The 19,856-nt window shown below is 43.3% G+C and overlaps 1 protein-coding gene across 3 annotated transcripts in view; it reads left to right on the top strand.

Annotated features, from left to right (window-relative positions):
• The window catches only part of LOC129711725 (solute carrier family 2, facilitated glucose transporter member 5-like), a 47,366-nt gene extending 43,666 nt beyond the window's left edge, over positions 1 to 3,700 (top strand). For all 3 annotated transcript variants that reach the window (XM_055659611.1, XM_055659609.1, XM_055659610.1), the window contains one exon: positions 1,843 to 3,700. In XM_055659611.1, the coding sequence (XP_055515586.1) occupies positions 1,843 to 2,073 (231 nt within the window). In that variant the 3' untranslated portion in view covers positions 2,074 to 3,700. The remainder of the gene's footprint in view (positions 1 to 1,842) is intronic.
• Positions 3,701 to 19,856: the final 16,156 nt, after the last annotated feature.

Genomic DNA, 19,856 nt, shown 5'->3' with positions numbered 1-19,856 from the left:
GGGATCATGGCTGATCGTCCCCTATCAATAACCCGTGCCTGCCTTCTCCCCATATCCCTTGACTTCACTAGCCCCTAGAGCTCTATCTAACTCTCTCTTGAATCCATCCAGTGATTTGGCCTCCAATGCCCTCTGTGGCAGGGAATTCCATAAATTCACAACTCTCTGTGAGGAAAAAGTTTTTTCTCACCTCAATCTTAAATGACCTCCCCTTTATTCTCAGGCTGTGGCCCCTGGTTCTGGACTCGCCCAACATAGGGAACATTTTTCCTGTATCTAGCATGTCCAATCCATTTATAATTTTATATGTTTCTATAAGATTCCCCCTCATCCTTTTAAACTCCAGCGAATACAAGCCTAGTCTTTTCAATCAGTTCAAATCCTGTTGCCAATTGGGAATTTATATTTGGGTCATTAAGTACAACTCTGAAAGATCATGTGTATCATTAGTGAGAGTGGCCATGAGATGGTTGCAAAGACCCAGCTGCTGCACTGGTGTTCCTGAGAACATGCCCTTCGGCCCACCAAGTCCGCACCGACCAGCAATCCCTGCACACTAACGCTATCCTACACACATTAGGGACAATTTACATTTATATCAAGTCAATTAACCTACAAACCTGTACGTCTGTGGAGCGTGGGAGGAAACCAAAGATCTTGGAGTAAACCCACTTGGTCATGGGGAGAACATACAAACTCCGTACAGACAGCACCCGTAGTCGGGATCAAACCCGGGTTTTTGACGCTGTAAGGCAGAAACTCTACCGCTGCGCCACCGTGTTGCCCTTGGTGAGAGAGATGACCACAATGATACTTGGACTCTGAGTCTTAAATTAGGGAGAAGAGATTAGACAAACTTGACTTGTGTTTCCTGGAATATAGAAAATTTGATGATTCTGAAACTGTAATGTAATTTGTTTTGTAAGTTTTCAAACTGTTAAAGCATTGGAGCAATATTGTTCCATGTGGATGGCAAACTCAGGACGGAGACAAAGTCTTATATTTAATTCCAGGCTTTTCAAATAGAAAAACCTAGAGGTGCTCTTACACTCTGAAGAAGGTAGCAAATTGAAACACTCTTCCACAAATAGCAATTGATGCTGGCCATTAATAAATCAATTGATAGAATTTTGTTAATGAAAGAGTCTGTCCCACTTTCACAACCTTTTTTACTCGTGGACAGTTTTCATGATGCTAGAAAAACGCCCCGACCTACTTGATGCCACGAGTACCTACTACTAGCATCACGACCTACCTACAACCTCCTACGACCTTGTGACGACCATGTTGCGAGTATGAGTCAAGGGCAAACTCGGCAGAGGTCGTGAATTAGGTTGTGAAAGTGGGACAGGCCCTTAAGGATGTTGAGAGATATAGTGGAAAAGGTAGGTTTTGGGGTTTGGGCATAGGTTAGTTATCATGATCCAACACAGAAAACAGGCCCTTTGGCCCAACTTGCTCATGACAAAGATGCTCCATCTAGACTGGTCCCACACCTGCCTGTGTTTGAACCATATCCGTCCAAGCTTTTCCTATCCATATATCTGTCCGTGATCTCATTGAATGGCAGGAAGGTATTTCATGATGATACTTGGACTCGAACCATTCACCCTCTGACTCAAGAGGTGGCCAATGTTCCAAGAAGTAAATTAAATTGAAATTAAATTGGCAACTGGAATTTCAGGGCCACTTTGCAAACTACACACAAGTGTCCAGCAAAAGTAAATTCCCATTGTGTTCCCCATCCATAATGTTAGAGGTAAGTAGACCCTACTAGCATCAATGATACATGCTTATGGTCCTTGTCTAATTGCTTTGTTTAACTACTGTACCTTCTTTCAGAGAGGGCTCGGTGAGTACAGCTTCATCATTTTTGGGTTCATCTGCCTGCTGACCTTTGTTTACATCTACTTGTTTATCCCGGAAACAAAGAACAAAACCTTCCAGGAGATCAGTGAGATTATGGCCAAGAAGAACAAAGTGGAGATAAAATTGGAGACTGACCCGCTGAATCCGAGTGGCTGGGAGGAAGATCAGGGACAGTGGGGGGTGGATAAGAGCACAAAACTCTGACACCTTTTGCCCCGTTCTTTGGGCTGGAAATGTATGGTGCATCGTTATCTCGAAAGGTTAATATTTGTAGGTGTGCCCTGGTCGTACGATAATGCTGATGAATTTAGAATAAATGGATAAGTTATTCTTATGGCTGGAAGAATTCCAATTAATAATAATATACTAATATATTTTATTGTCATTGCACAGAGGTACAACGAGATTTGGTATGCAGCTTCCATCCGATGTAATTACTTAATTAACTAAAAATTTAGACACCCAGAGAAACAAGATTTAAAAAAAACAGTAAAAAACAATTTTTTTTATTTATAATTTTTTTTTTTTTTTTTTTAGAAGTTCAGTAAATTGCAATAATACACATCAGATATATCTTATTACATTTGTTGTAACACTTCGTTTTTCGAGCTTTAAAAAAGATAGAAATAAAAGAAGTAAGGAAAGTGAGCAAGAATCGTGAAGGTGCAGGAAAGTGTTGGGAAAAGAAAGCCCCTTAGGGAAGAAGTTAGAGAACGAAGTAAAGAAAGGAAATAAGACCCTAGAAAGAAAAGAAAAAAAAAGGAAAAACAATCGCTCTATTGTAACACAAAACTCCGCAAAAAAGGATATACCAACCGTATTTTTTTATTTTTTTTTATTTATTTTATACTCCCCGTTACCAGATCATGGTACCATTTATATTTTAAACTACTATTGCACCTTATGCTTGTAATAGTTCCATAAATGCAGACCACGTCTTTTGGAAGTGGTCTGCTTTGCCTGCTAGGAGGAGTCTCATCTCTTCCAAGTGTAGTGTTTCGAACATGTTTGAAATCCACATTTTTATTGTTGGTATTGGAGCATTTTTCCAAAATTTGAGTATAAGCTTTTTTCCCATTATTAGCCCGTAATTAAGTAAGTTCTTTTGAAACACATTTAATTCGGGGTTACCTTCCGATATTCCAAAAATGATCCATTCTGCTTTTGGTACAAGTTTTATTTTAAATAATTTTGTGAAGATTTCAAATATTTTGTTCCAGAATTTTTGGATTTTTATACAAAAAACAAAAGAGTGCGCTATGTTAGCTTCTTGTGACTGACATTTATCACAAATGGGTGAGACATTGGGGAAAAGTTTATTTATTTTAGTTTTTGAATAATATAGTCTATGTAATGTTTTATATTGAATTAGAGTATGTCGTACGTTGATCGAGCATTTATGCACATATAGTAAGTGTTTATCCCAGCTCTCTTTTGAAATTTTTATAGCTAGTTCTTGTTCCCAGTCTCTTCTAATACCATCGGTTGTAGGTATTTCTATATTTAAAATAATGTTGTATAAGTATGATATTAGATTTGCTGATTCAGCCTTTGTCTTCATGGCTTCATCCAATAAGTCTGGGGACATGTTATGATAGTCTTTTGTGTATTTTTTCAGATAGTCATGGATTTGAAGATATTTAAAATATTGATTATTTTTCAAATTATATTTCAGTTGTAATTGTTGAAATGATAATAATTTTCCTAATTCATACAAGTCTCCGAGCGTTTTGATTCCCATTCTTTCCCATTGTGTAAATGATTTATCTATAATTGAAGGTTTAAACGACGGGTTATTGACTATTGGCATTAAAAGAGATAGATTTCTTAATTTTAGATTCTGTTTTATTTGTTTCCAAGTTCTAATTGTGCTATGTATCATTGGATTTTTATTATAAATTTTGTTATTCAGATTCATTGGTGAGAGGAGAGTCGCTCCTTTATTACACGGAGAGCAGTCCTCTCTTTCCATTACAATCCAGTCCACCTGCTGGGCAGAGTTGTCCAGCAGGTGAATCATATTTTTAATATTTACTGCCCAATTATGGTACATAAAGTTAGGGAGCGCTAGACCACCCATCTCTTTTGGTTTACTAAGGTGTGCTCTTTGTATTCTGTAGGATTTATAATCCCATATAAAATTTGTAATATCTGAGTCTAGTTTTTTGAAAAACTTCTTTGGAAGATATATTGGAATTGATTGAAATAAATATAGGATTTGTGGTAAAAAGATCATTTTTATAGCATTTATTCGACATATTAAAGACATCGGGAGCGTTTTCCAGATTTTATTAGATTATCTAGTTTCTTAAGTAAGGGGCTATAATTGGCGTTAAACATAGCGTGATAGTTTCTAGTGATTTCAATTCCTAAATATTTAAATTTTTCTGTGGCTAATTGTCATTGCACAGAGGTACAACGCCCCGATTTGGTATGCAGCTTCCATCTGATGTAATTACTTAATTAACTAAAAATTTAGACACCCAGAGAAACAAGATTTAAAAAAAACAGTAAAAAACAATTCTTAAACTTCCTGCCTCCCCGACTCTGAAATAAAGGAACTGCAGATGCTAGAATCCTGAGTTAAAGTCAAAATGCTAGAGTGGTGATCCCAACACTGTAGGAAGGAGGGGAATTTCATTGTGGATGGCCGAAAGTCAATAGGGGATCTGCGGGTTTTTAAGGCTGATGAGATAGATAGAGTAGATGGTACACGAAAAAAGCTGGAGACCGACTGAACTCAGCGGATGTGCAGCAGCATCTATGGAGCGAAGGTAACTGGCCAATAGGTAGATTCTTGAGTTAGTGAGGATCCTCAGTCAGCAGTTTATCAATGGATATTTTAAAGGGGGATAGATAGATGGTACACAAACAAGCTGGAGAAACTCAAGGCAGATAGAGAATGGGATTAGATCAGCCATGATTGCATGGCAGAGTAGACTTGATGGTGCAAGTGACCTAATTCTGCTCCTATCACATGAACATGAATTAACATAGTGGCTATGATGCTGGAGCAGCAGTCAGAACTCTGAACTCAGGATTTGGAGATAAGAGTTCAAATCCTGTGGTCAATTTGGAATTTATATTTGGGTCATTAAATACAACTCTGAAAGATCAAGTGTATCATCAGTGATAGTGGCCATGAGATGGCTGCTGCACTTATGTTCCTGAGAACAAGCCCTTCAGCCCACCAAGTCCGCAACACAACCAGCGATCCCCGCACACTAACACTATCCTACACAGCCTAGGGACAACTTATATTTATACCAAACCAATTAACCTACAAACCTGTACGTCTTTGTAGTGTGGGAGGAAATCGGAGATCTCTGAGAAAAGCCACGCAGGTCACAGGGAGAACGTACAAACTCTGTACAGACAGCACCCATAGTCAGGATCGATCCCAGGTCTCTGGCGCTGTAAGGCAGCAACTCTACCGCTGCGCCACCCTGTGTGGCCCACATATGATTCCAGACTAAGAGCAATGAACCTGCCTCTAAACCACCCTCTGGAATGGACCAACAAGTCACCTGGTTCAAAGTGGTGCTGATACAGTAAATGTATGCTAAGCCGGCATTGCCTACTGTCTGAGATGTCCATACAAGGAACTGCAGATGCTGGTTTACAAAAATAGACACAAAGTGCCGGAGTAACTCAACGGGAAACCCGGCAACCCGAAACGTCACCTATCCGTATTCTCCACAGATGCGGACTGCACCGCTGAGTTACTCCAGCACTTTGTGTCTTTTTCTGCCTCATTTCTGTTCAATGAATGAAAAATAAACCTCCCAAAATATCCTTTATGGGTAGAAAAATGGTCCCGACCCAAAATGTCACTTGCCCATTCCTTCCCCAGATGCTGCCTGACCCGCTGAGTTCCTCCAGCACTTTGTGTTTTGCTTAAGTTTCCAGCATCTGCAGTTTCTTGTGTCTTCATTGCTTATGGATGGATTTCCATAACCTACCTCCGATTGGGATCCAAATGCAACTCCTGTTCTACGAGAGGACTAATGGATATTTGACTTCCTCCCTAGCCAGCTTCTCAATGGTGCCACAAAAGGACATAAATATATATCTAGTCAGACGCTGGAAATCCCTGCATGCCGGCCTTATCAGAGTGTTTCACCATCTGACGTACTTCACTTCAAGATAGTAACTCACCACCAACTGCGAGGAAGAGAAGAGATTGTGAAATATTGTTGACCTTGCCAACATTGCTCACCTCCTAGATCCGTGCTAGATCGAAAACCAATAACCAGCTATTGCAGGTCAGCTATAATGTCAGTGGATACCCAACACACTGCATTCCCATTGGATCTGAGTGGGATTCGCTGGTAAATGCAACTGCAGACGTTGGTTTACGAAAAAAGACACAAAGTGCTGGAGTAACTCAGTGGGTCCAGCAGCATCTCTGGAGGACATGGATAGATGACGTAGATGGACACAAATGCTAGAGAAACTCAGTGGGTCAGGCAGCTTCTCTGGAGAACATAAATAGATGATGGAGATAGATACTAATGCCAGAGTATCTCAGCTGGTTAGGTAGCATCTCTGGAGAACATGGATAGGTAACATTTCAGGTCGCAACCCTTCAGACATTTGCGGCCCAACCCAAAACATCATCAATCCATGTGTAGGAAGGATCTGAGATGCTGGTTTATACCGAAGATAGACGCAAAATGCTGGAGTAACTCCGCGGGTCAGGCAGCATCTCTGGAGAAAAGGAATAGGCAGCGTTTCGGGCCGGATTCCTGCTTCAGATCCGGCAATTAAGTAAATAAAGACATACGGTGGTAACTACATCCAGAAAGTGTGTGCTGGTGGGGATGTGAAAGGCGCTAGAGAAATGCAAGTCCTCCTTTGCACTTGTTTGCATCGTCCTGGTCCGCTCCCAACGAGGGACACAAGTACGAGGGAACTGCCCTCCAGTTGGCATTTGTTCCCCTAAACAACTACTCTCCCCCTCCAGCCTGATGCCACCAAACAGTGCCACGAGGCAGCGGGTAGAGCTGCTGACTCGTAAACCAGTGATCTCCATCATCGGGAAGAACAGATGCACAAGATGCGAGGGTACACCACCACCCTCAGGTTCCCCTCCAACTTACACTGTTCAGACTGAAGAAGGGTTTCGGCCCGAAACGTTGCCTATTTCCTTTGCTCCATAGATGCTGCCGTACCCGCTGAGTATCTCCAGCATTTTGATCTACCAGTAAGAACATTGAAATTTCCACTTTTAGGCAACCTCTCACAAACCCCCCCCCCCTTTCTCTTCCTCCCCCCCCCCCCCCCCCCCCCCCCCCCCTCCCCTCCCCTCCCCTCCCCTCCCCTGTGCCCGACCTTGACTACCTCCTATTTCTTCCCTCCACTCCCCCAGCCGACGACCCCCTCTGATTTTCTCCCTCTCGCTGTACAATCCACAACTTTTCAGACCCATCTCACACCTTCCATCCTTTCCTATCTCTGGCCCTTGTTCCAATAATCTGTCTTTCTAATCGCCCCCCCTCCTCTCATCTGTGTCTAATTCCCTGCCATGTTTTGTCCGGCCTCTCTTGCCTTTCCATCTTTCTTCTCCCCCCGGAGATGCTGCCTGACCCTCTGGGATACCCCAACACTTTGAAACTTAGAAACTTACAAAATTCTTAAGGGGTTGGACAGGCTAGATGCAGGAAGATTGTTCCCGATGTTGGGGAAGTCCAGGACAAGGGGTCACAGCTTAAGGATAAGGGGGAAATCCTTTAAAACCGAGATGAGAAGAACTTTTTTCACACAGAGAGTGGTGAATCTCTGGAACTCTCTGCCGCAGAGGGTAGTCGAGGCCAGTTCATTGGCTATATTTAAGAGGGAGGTAGATGTGGCCCTTGTGGCTAAGGGGATCAGAGGGTATGGAGAGAAGGCAGGTACGGGATACTGAGTTGGATGATCAGCCATGATCATATTGAATGGCGGTGCAGGCTCGAAGGGCCGAATGGTCCACTCCTGCACCTAATTTCTATGTTTCTATGTGTGTATTTTGTGTTTCAGGGACTGCATTGGGATGATGCAGAGGGTGAGTGTGAGTGGGGCTCTGCTGCCACCTTGTGGACTCTGGGAGGATTTGATTCGCATCAACTTGGATGTTTCAGAAATCAGCCTTCTTCCCCACACCATTGTTGACCTGGAACTTGTAGAGCAGCACGGTGGAGCAGCGGGTGGAGCTGCTGCCTCGTAAACCAGTGATCTCCATCATCGGGAAGAACAGATGCACAAGATGCGAGGGAACACCACCACCCTCAGGTTCCCCTCCAAGTTACACTATTCCGACTTAGTAGTGTTTCACTGGACACGAATGTATCGTTGTCACTGGGTCTAAGGACTTCCCTACCGAACAGCTCTGGAGAAGCACCTTCATCAGAAAGCCTGCCGTGGCTGAAGAAGGCAGCTCACCATCCCCTTGCAAAGGGCAATTAGGAATGGTTAATTAATGTGTAGGAAGGAACTGCAGATGCTGGTTTAAATCAAAGATAGACACAAAATGCTGGAGTAACTCAGCAGGACTTGCGGCATCACTGGAGAGAAGGAATGGATGGTGTTGAAGAAGGGTCTCGACCCGAAACGTCACCCATTCTTCTCTCCAGAGATGCTGCTTGTCCCGCTGAGTTACTCCAGCATTTTGTGTCTATAATGGTTAATGAATGCTGCCCTGGGGTTGGGCAGCTTACTCTGCCTATTTTATCTGCCATTTTCAGTCTGTCCATAATATTTATAATTAACCATTTTTGATTGATAATATATGGCCATTCCTACCTGACTCCACATTTTGCATTTTATTCAAAACTCCCTCAATTCTATCCAGCTTTCCTTGAAGTCGGTTAAGGTAGCAAGAACCTGCCAACAATGGGGGAAATAAATCATGTCAACAGGGCTATGAGACATACAAGCAAAAAATACATGTTTTGGTATTTGATAATCATGATTGACAGTGTGGACAGTGTGGAAACAGTTCCTTCGGCCCATTGAGTCCATGCTAACCCACAATCACCCCTTCACACGAGTTCTACCTTATTCTACTTTCCCAAACACTCTCTACACACTAGGGCCACTTTACAGAGGCCCGATTAACCTACAAATCCATCCACTTCTTTGGGACGTGGGAGGAAACTGGAGCACCCGGAGGAAGCCCATGCAGTCACAGGGAGAAGGTGCAAACTCCACACAGACAGCACCCATGGTCAGGATTGAACCTGGGTTCTCTGGTGCTGTGAAGCATCAGCTCTGTACCACCTTGCTACTGTACCCCTCAATCCTTTAATGTGTGACAATACAATGTTGACAAGCACATCTGTGGACTCACTTTCACATATTTATTGATATAATTGAGCAGTTTTTCCATAGATTCGACACAGATCAGCATTCATGTTTGATGTGTTTGTTATCTGCAGGAGTCTGCACGTTTTTTTATATGACAGTGTAGGTTTCCCATGGATGCTCCAGTTTCTTCATACGATCATACCTTTATCCACGAGAGGTTGCAATGAGGCTTGCACAACTCTATCGTTGACTGGCTATGCGCGCCGACAATCGTTCCTCAGGGTTTTGTTCTCCCAATCCATCACAGAGTTTTCCAATAACCGGATCTCCGGAAAAATATCAAAGGGAAAGGTAATTTTCAGGTGAACATGGCAGCTAATGTGTGCTCGTCCTACCACCCTCCAGGTAATAGACATTGGACAGAAAACAGAATAGCACCGAAACAGCCCCCTGGTCCACAATGTCCCTGCCACGCATGATGCAAGTTAGACTAAACTCCCCTGCCTGAACGTGATTCATATCCCTCCATTCCCAGCAACATCTATGTACTTATCAAAGAGACTCTTAAACATCACTATTGTAAATGCTTCAATCACCTACCCTGACAAATGTTGGTTAAGCCTTCAAAAAAACTTGATCAAATCTTCAATTCGATTCAATTCAATGTTGTTGTCATTGCACAGATACAAGTATAGGTACAATGAAATGCAGTTTAGCGTCTGGTCATAGTCATAGTGCAAGATAGGAATTAAAAAAAAAATAAATAATACAGAACAAGCATACATTAGAGTAAGAAGAGTACTGGTTAACAATGTGGATGGAGAGACCAAAGATATCTAGCGATGGGACTCCGACTTCAGCAATGTAAGTGTGTTGTTGGAAAAACTGTTCCTCATCCTGCTAGTTCGAGACCTGAGGCTCCTGTACCGCCTCCCTGATGGGAGGAGTGCAAACAGTCCATGGTTAGGGTGAGAGGGGTCCTTGATGATCTACCTGGCCCGTCTCAGACACTGTTTTCGGTGGAGGGCATCCATGGCAGGGAGCGAGGCACCGATGATGTGCTGAGCGGTTTTCACCACCCGTTGTAGTGCCTTCCTGTCAGCTGCGGTGCAGCTGCTGTACCATACTGTGAAGCAGGTGGTCAGGATGCTTTCGATGGTACAGCGGTAAAAGTTGGTCAGGATCTGGGGGGACAGGTGAGCTTTCTTGAGCCTCCTCAGGAAGTAAAGGCGCTGCTGCGCCTTTTTGATCAGCTTGGAGGTGTTGAGGGACCAGGACAGATCCTCCGAGATCTGTACCCCGAGGAATTTGTAGTTGGAGACTCGCTCCACCTCAGTCCCGTTTATATGGATGGGGGTATGTCTGCCCCCTCTGTTCTTCCTGAAGTCAACAATAATTTCCTTTGTGACCTCCTTAAAAAATTCCAGGAAAAAAATTGTCAGATGGGTCTCCCCTTAACAAAGCTACTCCTGTATCAAATGTTCTAATGTCCATATTAGCAACATGGAACTGGGGAATGTCTAAAGGGCCTGTCCCACTTTCACGAGGTAATTCACAAATTCTCTCATGTTTTCCCCTTGATTCAAACGCGCAGAATGTTCGTAAATGGTCGTTTCAGGTCGGAACCCTTCTTTGGAATCAGTCAGTCTGAAGAAGGGTTCCAACCCATAATGTCACCCATCGGTTTTCTCCAGAGATGCTGCCTGCCTGACCCGCTGAGTTACTCCAGCATTTTGTGTCTATCTTCGATATAAACTGGTAAATGCAGTTCCTTTCTACACATCTTATGTACCTTGATAGGTGCAGTGTTCTTTGGTACCAATGCTAGACTGAACACAAAGCAGAATAAATATTCCTGGAGCAAACTTGTCCACATCCAGCCATCCCATACTAATAAGTGAAGGGGTAATTCTGCACTGATCTATTGAAATCAGTCACACAGGCAGAAGGAGCTTGCCTACTCACATACTGCAACAGAGCACAATACTGATGCTCCAATTACAGCTGAGAGCAGGTCATCTGCCAGATTATGTGTTTAAATTATAAATCTTGGGCTAGTTTTCTTCCAATACATTTGCATTAAACTATAATGGCTACCTAAATGAAGGGAGAGAACACCATAAATGAAACAATTTTATTGCCAGTTTCTATTTCAATCGATGTGGAGCTTCAACGCTTCATCTCTGGCCTTTGTGCGACTTTGTCTGCCTATCGTAAAGCCCTTCTCACCTGCATCAACCTATTACTTGCCAGGCTTTGTCCTGCCCCTCCTCTCTTCCAGTATTCTCCCCCCCCCCAACTCTACAATCTGACTGAAGAAGGGTCCTGACCCAAAACGTTATCTATCCATGTTCTCCAGAGATGCTGCCTGACCTGTTGGGTTACTCCAGCACCTCTTGTCTTCAATGGGTCGCTCACAAAATACCCAGATTGCAGAAGGAGCATTTGAAAGCATTTTGTTCACATTTGGGAGATAAAGCAAGTTTAAACTCTTGGTTTCCAAAGACAGGAAGCTGCAGGTCTGAAGCTCATTGGATATGCCACATTTTAAATGGCCTGCAGTGTATTGTTTCACTAAAGAAAAAGACTACCGTCTGGGCACTCTGCCAAAGATCGTTCCTGAAAATGGTAAGAAGTGCTGTCAACTGCTGAATCTTGTGAAAAGGAAAATAGACAAAAATGCTGGAGAAACTCAGCGGGTGAGGCAGCATCTATGGAGCGAAGGAAATAGGCAACGTTTCAGGTCAAGACCATTCTTCTACCTTCAATTTTCCAGAATCTGCAGTTCTTTCTTAAACATTGTGAAAAGGAAATTAACTTTGAAAAAGATATAGGTAAGGGCGGCACGGTGGTGCAGCAGTAGAGTTGCTTCCTTGCAGCGTCAGAGACCCGGGTTCGATCCTGACTACGGGTACTGTCTGTACAGAGTTTCTAGGTTCTCCCCGTGACCTGTGTGGATTTTCTCCGGGATCTCTGTTTTCCTTTCACACTCTAAAGACGTGCAAGTTTGTAGAATTGGCTTCGATAAAAATTGTATATTGTACCTAGTGTGTGTAGGATAGTACAGGGATCGCTGGTTGCCGCGGACTCAGTGGGCCGAAGGGCCTGTTTCCGCGCTGTATGTCTAAACTAAACTAAACTCAACAAAAAGTGTATCTGTACCAGGTTGAGTATCTGTAAAAAGGATAAACGTTTCCAGTCTACATCACTATAACTGGATGGCATCTCTGACTGAAACTAAGTGAGAGATGGATCATATGTATGGATACCTAAGTCCCTCTGTACACCATTTCCCAGTCTCCCATCCACAAACAAAAGTACTAACCCTAGGCTACAAACCAGTAAATGACCCACTTATTCCTATTCTGGCTTCCATCATCTAATCAATTCCATTGACATATTTCCCTCAATCCTATGAGGACTCATTTTATTTAATAACCTCTGAGTGTACTGGGCTGTATTCCCTTGAGTTTTAACATTTGGAAGGTTCATTGGAAGGACACTGTAGGCTTGAATAGAGGATGTTCATTTAATTCAACTGCTATAGCCAAACGGCTGTGAATTTACGTAATTCAATCCATTATGTCTGTCCATTCTTGTCTGTTTTGTAAAACAAAATCAATACTATTTTTCAATGATGGGAGAACTATTTGCCCCAGGGTTCCCACCGAACTGTATATGTAGGTAATGATTAGCAAGAGGAAAATTCCAGCTCTTAGAAAGTGAACTTGATGAAGGACATTCGGTACAAGACTACATCTCGCATGGTAAATGATATTAATGTTCGATGATGTTGTGGCGGGGACTGGCAGGAGTGCAGCCAAAAACTAGACGGACACAAGTTGTGTGCACTAGACGTGTCTATTCCTCTGCAATACAGTTCCCTACTCCTCACCTGACACGGGCGTTGCCTGGCCTTAAATAACAACTCAGATACCGACCCCGCCAAGACGCCGCCCTCTAGAGCTGATGGTTCTGAGATCGTGACCTTGGGTTGTTATTAGTTGGCGCCACAATGTACAGGTCCACCACCGATTTTCCGGCACCCTCAGTTTAGTTTAGTTTAAAGATACAACAGGGAAACAGGCCTTTCGGCCCACCGAGTCCGCACCGACCAGCGATCCCCACATACTAACACTATCCTACAAACACTAGGGACAATTTTACACATACACCAAGCCAATTAACCTACATACCAGTACGTCTTTGGAGCCTTAGATCCACAGTCTTATTTGTTTTGCCGAACCAACAGAGGTCACGGCCGTAGTGGGCCGAGATATCAGCCCGCAAAGTTGGCCATGGAAGTCCACTCTACGAAAACATCTGCTGGCTCCGGCTGGGTCAGAGTTCCAGACCCTGGCCGCGGGGGGGGCAACTCTGCCACTGTGCCGCCCTGATGAGATGATGCGGGGTAGAGTCCAGCAATGCCACAAAGATGAGAATAATCTTTATTGGAAAGGATAATGGAAAAAACTTGCAGCCAGTTAGTGCTGTTCCTGCTTATTCCAGTTACTAGCTGATCAATCATTGATTCCTAATTTCTGGGTTGGATAGGGTAAATTTTAAGAAGCTGCCAAGGTTTAAACAGCCAAGCATATCAAATTAGTCCGAAGACTGGTCCCGACCCGAAACGTCATCCGTCTTTGTACTCCAGAAATGTTGCCTGACCCACTGAGTTACTCCAGCACTTTGTGTCTATCTTTGGTATAAACCAGCATTTGCAGTTCTTTGTTTCTATATCAAATTACTTGTTACCTTCAAACAGTGACATTTGCTTTTTGGAAAATTTCCTAAAGCCACACATTCATACAGCACGGATATAGACCATTCGGCCCAACTCGCCCATGTCAACCAAGATGCCTCATCTAAGCTCATTCCATTGCCCACATTTCACCCATATCCCTCTAAATCTTTCCTATGAATGTACCTGTCGAAATGTCTTTTCAATGTCCTCACTAATCCTACCTCAACTACTTCTGAACCAGTCTGAAGAAGGGTCTCGACCCAAAACGTAACCTATCCGTATTCTCCAGGGATCCTAGAGGGCCTTCCCATTTAGGCAACTCTTTAGGCAACTGCCAGGGACTAATTTTAATGGAATTCACCTAAGACACCTGGCGACAACCTACGACAGGAACTTACGACAACCTACATCAACCTACAACAGCAAATATTGTCGCCACTGTCGCCGAAATGTTTTCAACATGTTGAAAATTTTGCGGCAGTCGCCTGTAGTCGCCCAAAATATCACCTAAGTGGGACTGGCCCATAAGTTACTCCAGCACTTTGTGTCAATTTTATCCCATCCCTTACATTGCCCAATGACCAGTGCAGCAAAGTGTGCACGTGCATATTCTGCACTTGCCAGTTCTCTTTCTATAGACTGTTAGCTCGGTAACACTTGGCTGCAGAACCGGAGAGCGATCAGGGCTGATGAAGTGAGAAATGTATGAATCTTGACATGTTGTGAGATCTTCACTTCCTGCTGTGATCTGAAGGAACGAGGGTTTAATCTCTTGCTTTATTAATCTCCGTTGGATCGTTAAATAGAGGACATATTAATCGAGTCTTGTGGTAATTAAAGAGTTGAAGGTCATCTCCATGAATTTAAAAAAATCAATGGTGATTTTGGACCCAATTAGTCTGACCATGGAAATAAAAGCAGAAAATGCTCAATATCATGGCTGGTGGTGAGAGAAACACGGTTAACTTTCTTGCTTGATGCTTCCGTGGAGAGTTATTATTTTCAGGTCAATGTTTTTTCAGTTAATTAACAGAATCTTTATACAATTGACTGGCAAAATATATATGTATGACTTTAATTTGTTTAAAGTCGCACATATTTCGGTTGAATAAAACGCTTCTCCCCTGATGTTTAATTCTGCTCAAGAGGAGCGCAGAATGCGGTTGGCTTCATCTTAGCTTCAGGCTATCAAGTAACACTTAGCTCATTGGGGAATACCCTCTGGCTTGAGCTGTCCATCCTTGCTGAGAAATTTCAATTAATGAAATGGAGCTACTCTGCACAGTTTGAGATACAAGAGAAACAAAATCTTGCATTATTAGTCGCCTTCTTCGCAATAACGTGCGTACTGTTTCAAGAAGGCCTACTCATCATGTTTCTGGACACGAAGGGCTAGAATATGTGTGTTGAAATGGTACAAAAGGTTCATTACAATGGCAGGATGTTCCCACAAAAAGGATTCTATACACTTTCAACTTGAATTTGTTAAGCAGCCCCAAATTTATTGTCTCAGAGGTTTAGCTTCAGGTTTTATTATTGTCACGTGTACTGAGCTACAGAGAAAACCCTTTGTTTGCACGTTATCCAGTCAAACCTGATAGCACTGTGGGTGGATAGGAACAAAAAGCTGGAGTAACAGGCAGCACCTCTGGAGAGAAGGAATCTGTGACGTTTCGGGTCGAGACACTTCTTCAGATCCGAAACGTCACCCATTCCTTCTCTCCAGAGATGCTGCCTATCCCGCTGAGTTACTCCAGTTTGTTATGCCTATCTTCGGTTTAAACCAGCATCTGTAGCTCCTCCCTACCTACTACTGTGTGTGGATACAATCAGGCCAAAGTCAAGTACAACAAGCAGAGTAGAGAAAAATGCCAGAGTGCAGAGTATAGCTCCTCAACATTATAGTGTAAGACAGTTCCAAAGGAAAAGTCAATTACCTCAATGAGGTAGGCTGGAAAATCTGGACCCTACCCTAGATTATGGAAGGACAGTACTTAAGTCTTATAACACGTGGGAAGAAGCTATTGTGTTCCTGAGCTGGTGGTAGATGCTTCTGTATATTCTGCCCAACAGGAGCAAGGAAAAGAAGGAAGGATATGGGTGGGAAAGGTCCTTAATTCTGTTGGCTAGTTTTTCGAGGCAGTGTGAAGTGTAGATGGAGTGAATGATGGGGAGTCTGGTCCTTTTGATGAACTGGGCTTCATCCACAATTCTCTGCAATTTCTTGTGGTCTTGGGGACAGCAGTTCCTGAACCAATCTGTGATTCAACTTGGCAGTATGGTTTCCATGGTGCATCTGTAGGACTTGAGAAATCATAGACAATTGACAATAGACAATAGGTGCAGGTGTAGGCCATTCGGCCCTTCGAGCCAGCACCGCCATCAAATGTGATCATCGTCAATCAGTACCTCATTCCAGCCTTCTCCCCATATCCCCTGACTCCGCTATTTTTAAGAGCCCTATCTAGCTCTCTCTTGAAAGCATCCAGAGAACCTGCCTCCACCCTGCACTCTGAGGCAGAGAATTCCATAGAAGGATCGACAAATTTCCTCAGCCTCCTGAGGAGGTAGAGGTGTTGGGGGTGCTTTTCTGGCTGTAGCCACCGTGGATGGTCCAGGATAGAGCATTGGAAAAATTGACACCTAGGAACTTGGAAGCTCCCAACTATTTTGGTACCATTGATGCTTCCCAAAGTTGACTATTTCTTGTGTTTAAATGTAAAATTGGAGGTCAGAATGATCTGCAATTCTCAAAGTGCCTCCGATCAGTTGATTACAAAGCACTTGTGTTTAAGAAGGAACTGCAGATGTTGGAAAATCGAAGGTAGACAAAAATGCTGGAGAAACTCAGCGGGTGCAGCAACCCAAAGGGTTTCAGCCTGAAACGTTGCCTATTTCCTTCGCTCCATAGATGCTGCTGCACCCGCTGAGTTTCTCCAGCATTTTTTATTACAAAGCACCATTAGCAGAAGCTTAGAAGATGACTGAAAATACTTGAAGCAGGATATTGATGAGAGGAATTAAATGGCTAAAAGTAATACAAAAGGAAAATCTGAAACAACATCGGCAGGTGCTTCAATAAAATCATTCTGTAACTTTCTCCGAGCAATAAATTGTGCCAGTATGTTTAACAAAGGCAGTACAGCTCAGTCAATGTCACTGTGACTCCCTCCATTCAATTTTATTGACATCTTTTGGCATCGGTTTACAAACAGGGAAAGTTGTATAACACTTGAACCCAAAATGGTAGCAATGGTAGCAGTGAAATACAATAGCATAACTACAAAGGGAATGATGTCAAATTGTATATGCTCTAACCTCATCAGCACCCATTTCACCGAACACTTGCGCTCTTTCTGTCAAGGCCTGCAGGATCTCTTGGTTGTTAGCCATTTTAACTCCCCTTCCCATTCCCACACTGACATTTCTGTCCTGGGCCTCCTCCATTGCCAGAGTGGAGGAGTACAGGTGTCAGAGGTTATGGGGAGAAAACAGGAGAATGGAGTTAAGGGGGAGAGATAGATCAGCCATGATTGAATGGGGGAGTAGACTTGATGGGCCGAACGGCCTAATTCTACTCCTATTCCTTATCACCTTCTGAGTGAGGCCACACGCAGACTGGAGGAACAGCACCTCATTTCGCTTGGGTAGCTTATATCCCAATGGTATGAACATTACATTCTCCAATTTTAGGTAACTATTCCTCTGCACCTATTCCTCTGCACCTATTCTGTATCCCCCTCCCTTGTACCCACCTGGACTTGCATCTATTTCTCCCCTCTCCCCCTCCCCTTCCACTTTCATTCCTTCCTTTAGCTTCACAATTCGCAACTACAGAGAAATGTGAGATGTTGCATTTTGGGAAGTCTAACATGGGCAGGACCAACACTGTGAATGGCAGGGCTCTGGGGAGTGTTGTAGAGCAGAGGGGTCTAGGAGTGCAGGTGCATGTTTCCTTGAAGGTCAAGTTGTAGGTAGATGAGGTGGTCAAAAAGGCTTTTGACACATTGGCCTTCATCAGTCAGAGTATTGAATATAGAAGGTGGAAGGTCATGTCGCAGTAGTATAAAACGTTGGTGAGACCACATTTAGAGTATTGTGTTGAGTTCTGGGCACAATATTATAGGAAAGATGTTGTCATGCTGGAAAAGGCACAGCGAAGATTTGAGGATGTTGCCAGGACTAGAGAGTCTGAGCTATAGGGAGAGGTTGAGTAAACTGGGACTTTATTCCTTGAAGTGATACAGCATGGAAACAGGCCCTTCGGCCTAACGTGCCCACACCGACCAACATGTCCCAGCTACACTAGTCCCACTTGCCCGCATTTGATCCATATCCCTCCAAACTTGTCCTATCCATGTACCTGTCTAACTGTTCCTTAAATGTTGGGATAGTCCCTGTCTCAACTCCCTTCTCTAGCAGTTAGTTCCATACATCTACCACCCTTTGTGTGAATAAGTTACCCCTCAGATTCCTATTAAATCTTTTCCTCTTCACCTTAAACCAATGCCCTCTGGTCCTCGATTCACCTACTCTGGGCAAGAGACTCTGTGCATCTACCCGATCTATTCCTCTCATGATTGTATACACTGATATTGAATTGGAGCCTAAAATCCACATTAAAGTATTCTCCATTCATTGCAATTAGTCACAGAGTCAAACAGCACAGAAACAGGCCCTTGACTCACCTCATCCATGTTGACCAAGATGTGCATTTAAGCTAGTCCCATTTGTCTGAATTTGACCCATATCCCTTCAGTGTAGACACAAAATGCTGGAGTAACTCAGCGGGACAGGCAGAATCTGTGGAGAGAAGGAATGGTTGATGTTTTGGGTTGAGACCTTTCTTCAGATTCCTTTCCGTGCATGTCCCCTTCAGTAATCCAGCTCAAATGTTGTCCTGGACTGTCCTACTAACATAAATAGTTGCTCTGCATTGACACTATCAATTAATTTAATTAGATCATTCCTTAATCTCTCAAAGAGTAAAATTTAGATAATTCACTGACCCATTCTTCAGAAATCCTAATTGTTTTTGCATCTGGCACAACTTTAAACTCACAAAAACCCTGTTCCCTCATTCCTGTTAAATTCCTGTTAAAATCATCAGGGTTGGATTCCCACATTCCCTTTAAACTCACCAGGGCCCTGCTCCCTGCTCCCTTCAGATACAGCTCTCTCACTGGTAGGTTTATTATATACTGTATAACATCCGAACAAAGTGAAAAGTGAAAAAGTACTGAGCTATTTATAGGAACAATATTTGAGAAATCTGCCAGTCCCACATCACCAAGATCCTGAGGCTCCTGGTTTAGCAAAGCTTTCCTATATTTAAAGTCCAAGTGTGGTCAGCATTACTGCCCGCACAGCGTAACCATTTAACCATGTACTCCAGCACTCTCATCGTTGAAACCAAACAAATTGTGAATTCAAATCCCGTTGCAATGAGTTGTGGAGTCAAAGAGCTGCACAGCCTGGCTCTTTTGGCCCACCTTGTCCTTGCTGACCAAGTTGGGACACTGGGCTAGTCCCATTTGACTGCATTTGGCCCATCGCCCTCTAAATCCTTCCTATCCACATATCTGTCCAAATGGTTTACAAAAATTGTAATTATATTAGCTTCTATAGCTTCATCTGGCAGCTGATTCCAGATATAATTAGCAGTTGAGTGATAAAGTTTCCCTGAGGTCCCTCTTAAATTGCCCCCACATTTTATGAGCACACTTAGACACCTGCAATGCTGTCCTGAGGACATGCCATGGTATTGGAGCCACCAGTCCTGAGATGTGTGAGATGTGGAATCAAAACCCAGTCTGTTCCTTTACTTTAGAGATACAGCGAAATAGAGAAACAGAGATAGAGAAACATGCCCTTCAGCTCGCCGAGTTTGTGCCGACCAGCGATCACCCCATACACTAACGCTACCTTACACAATTTACAATTTTACCGCAGGCAATTA

This window comes from Leucoraja erinacea, chromosome 30 (assembly GCF_028641065.1).
Source record: "Leucoraja erinacea ecotype New England chromosome 30, Leri_hhj_1, whole genome shotgun sequence".
In the NCBI taxonomy this organism is placed as follows: Eukaryota; Metazoa; Chordata; class Chondrichthyes; order Rajiformes; family Rajidae; genus Leucoraja; species Leucoraja erinaceus.
The sequence above is the reverse complement of the archived record's forward strand: the minus strand, read 5'-3'. Positions and strand labels throughout refer to the sequence as shown.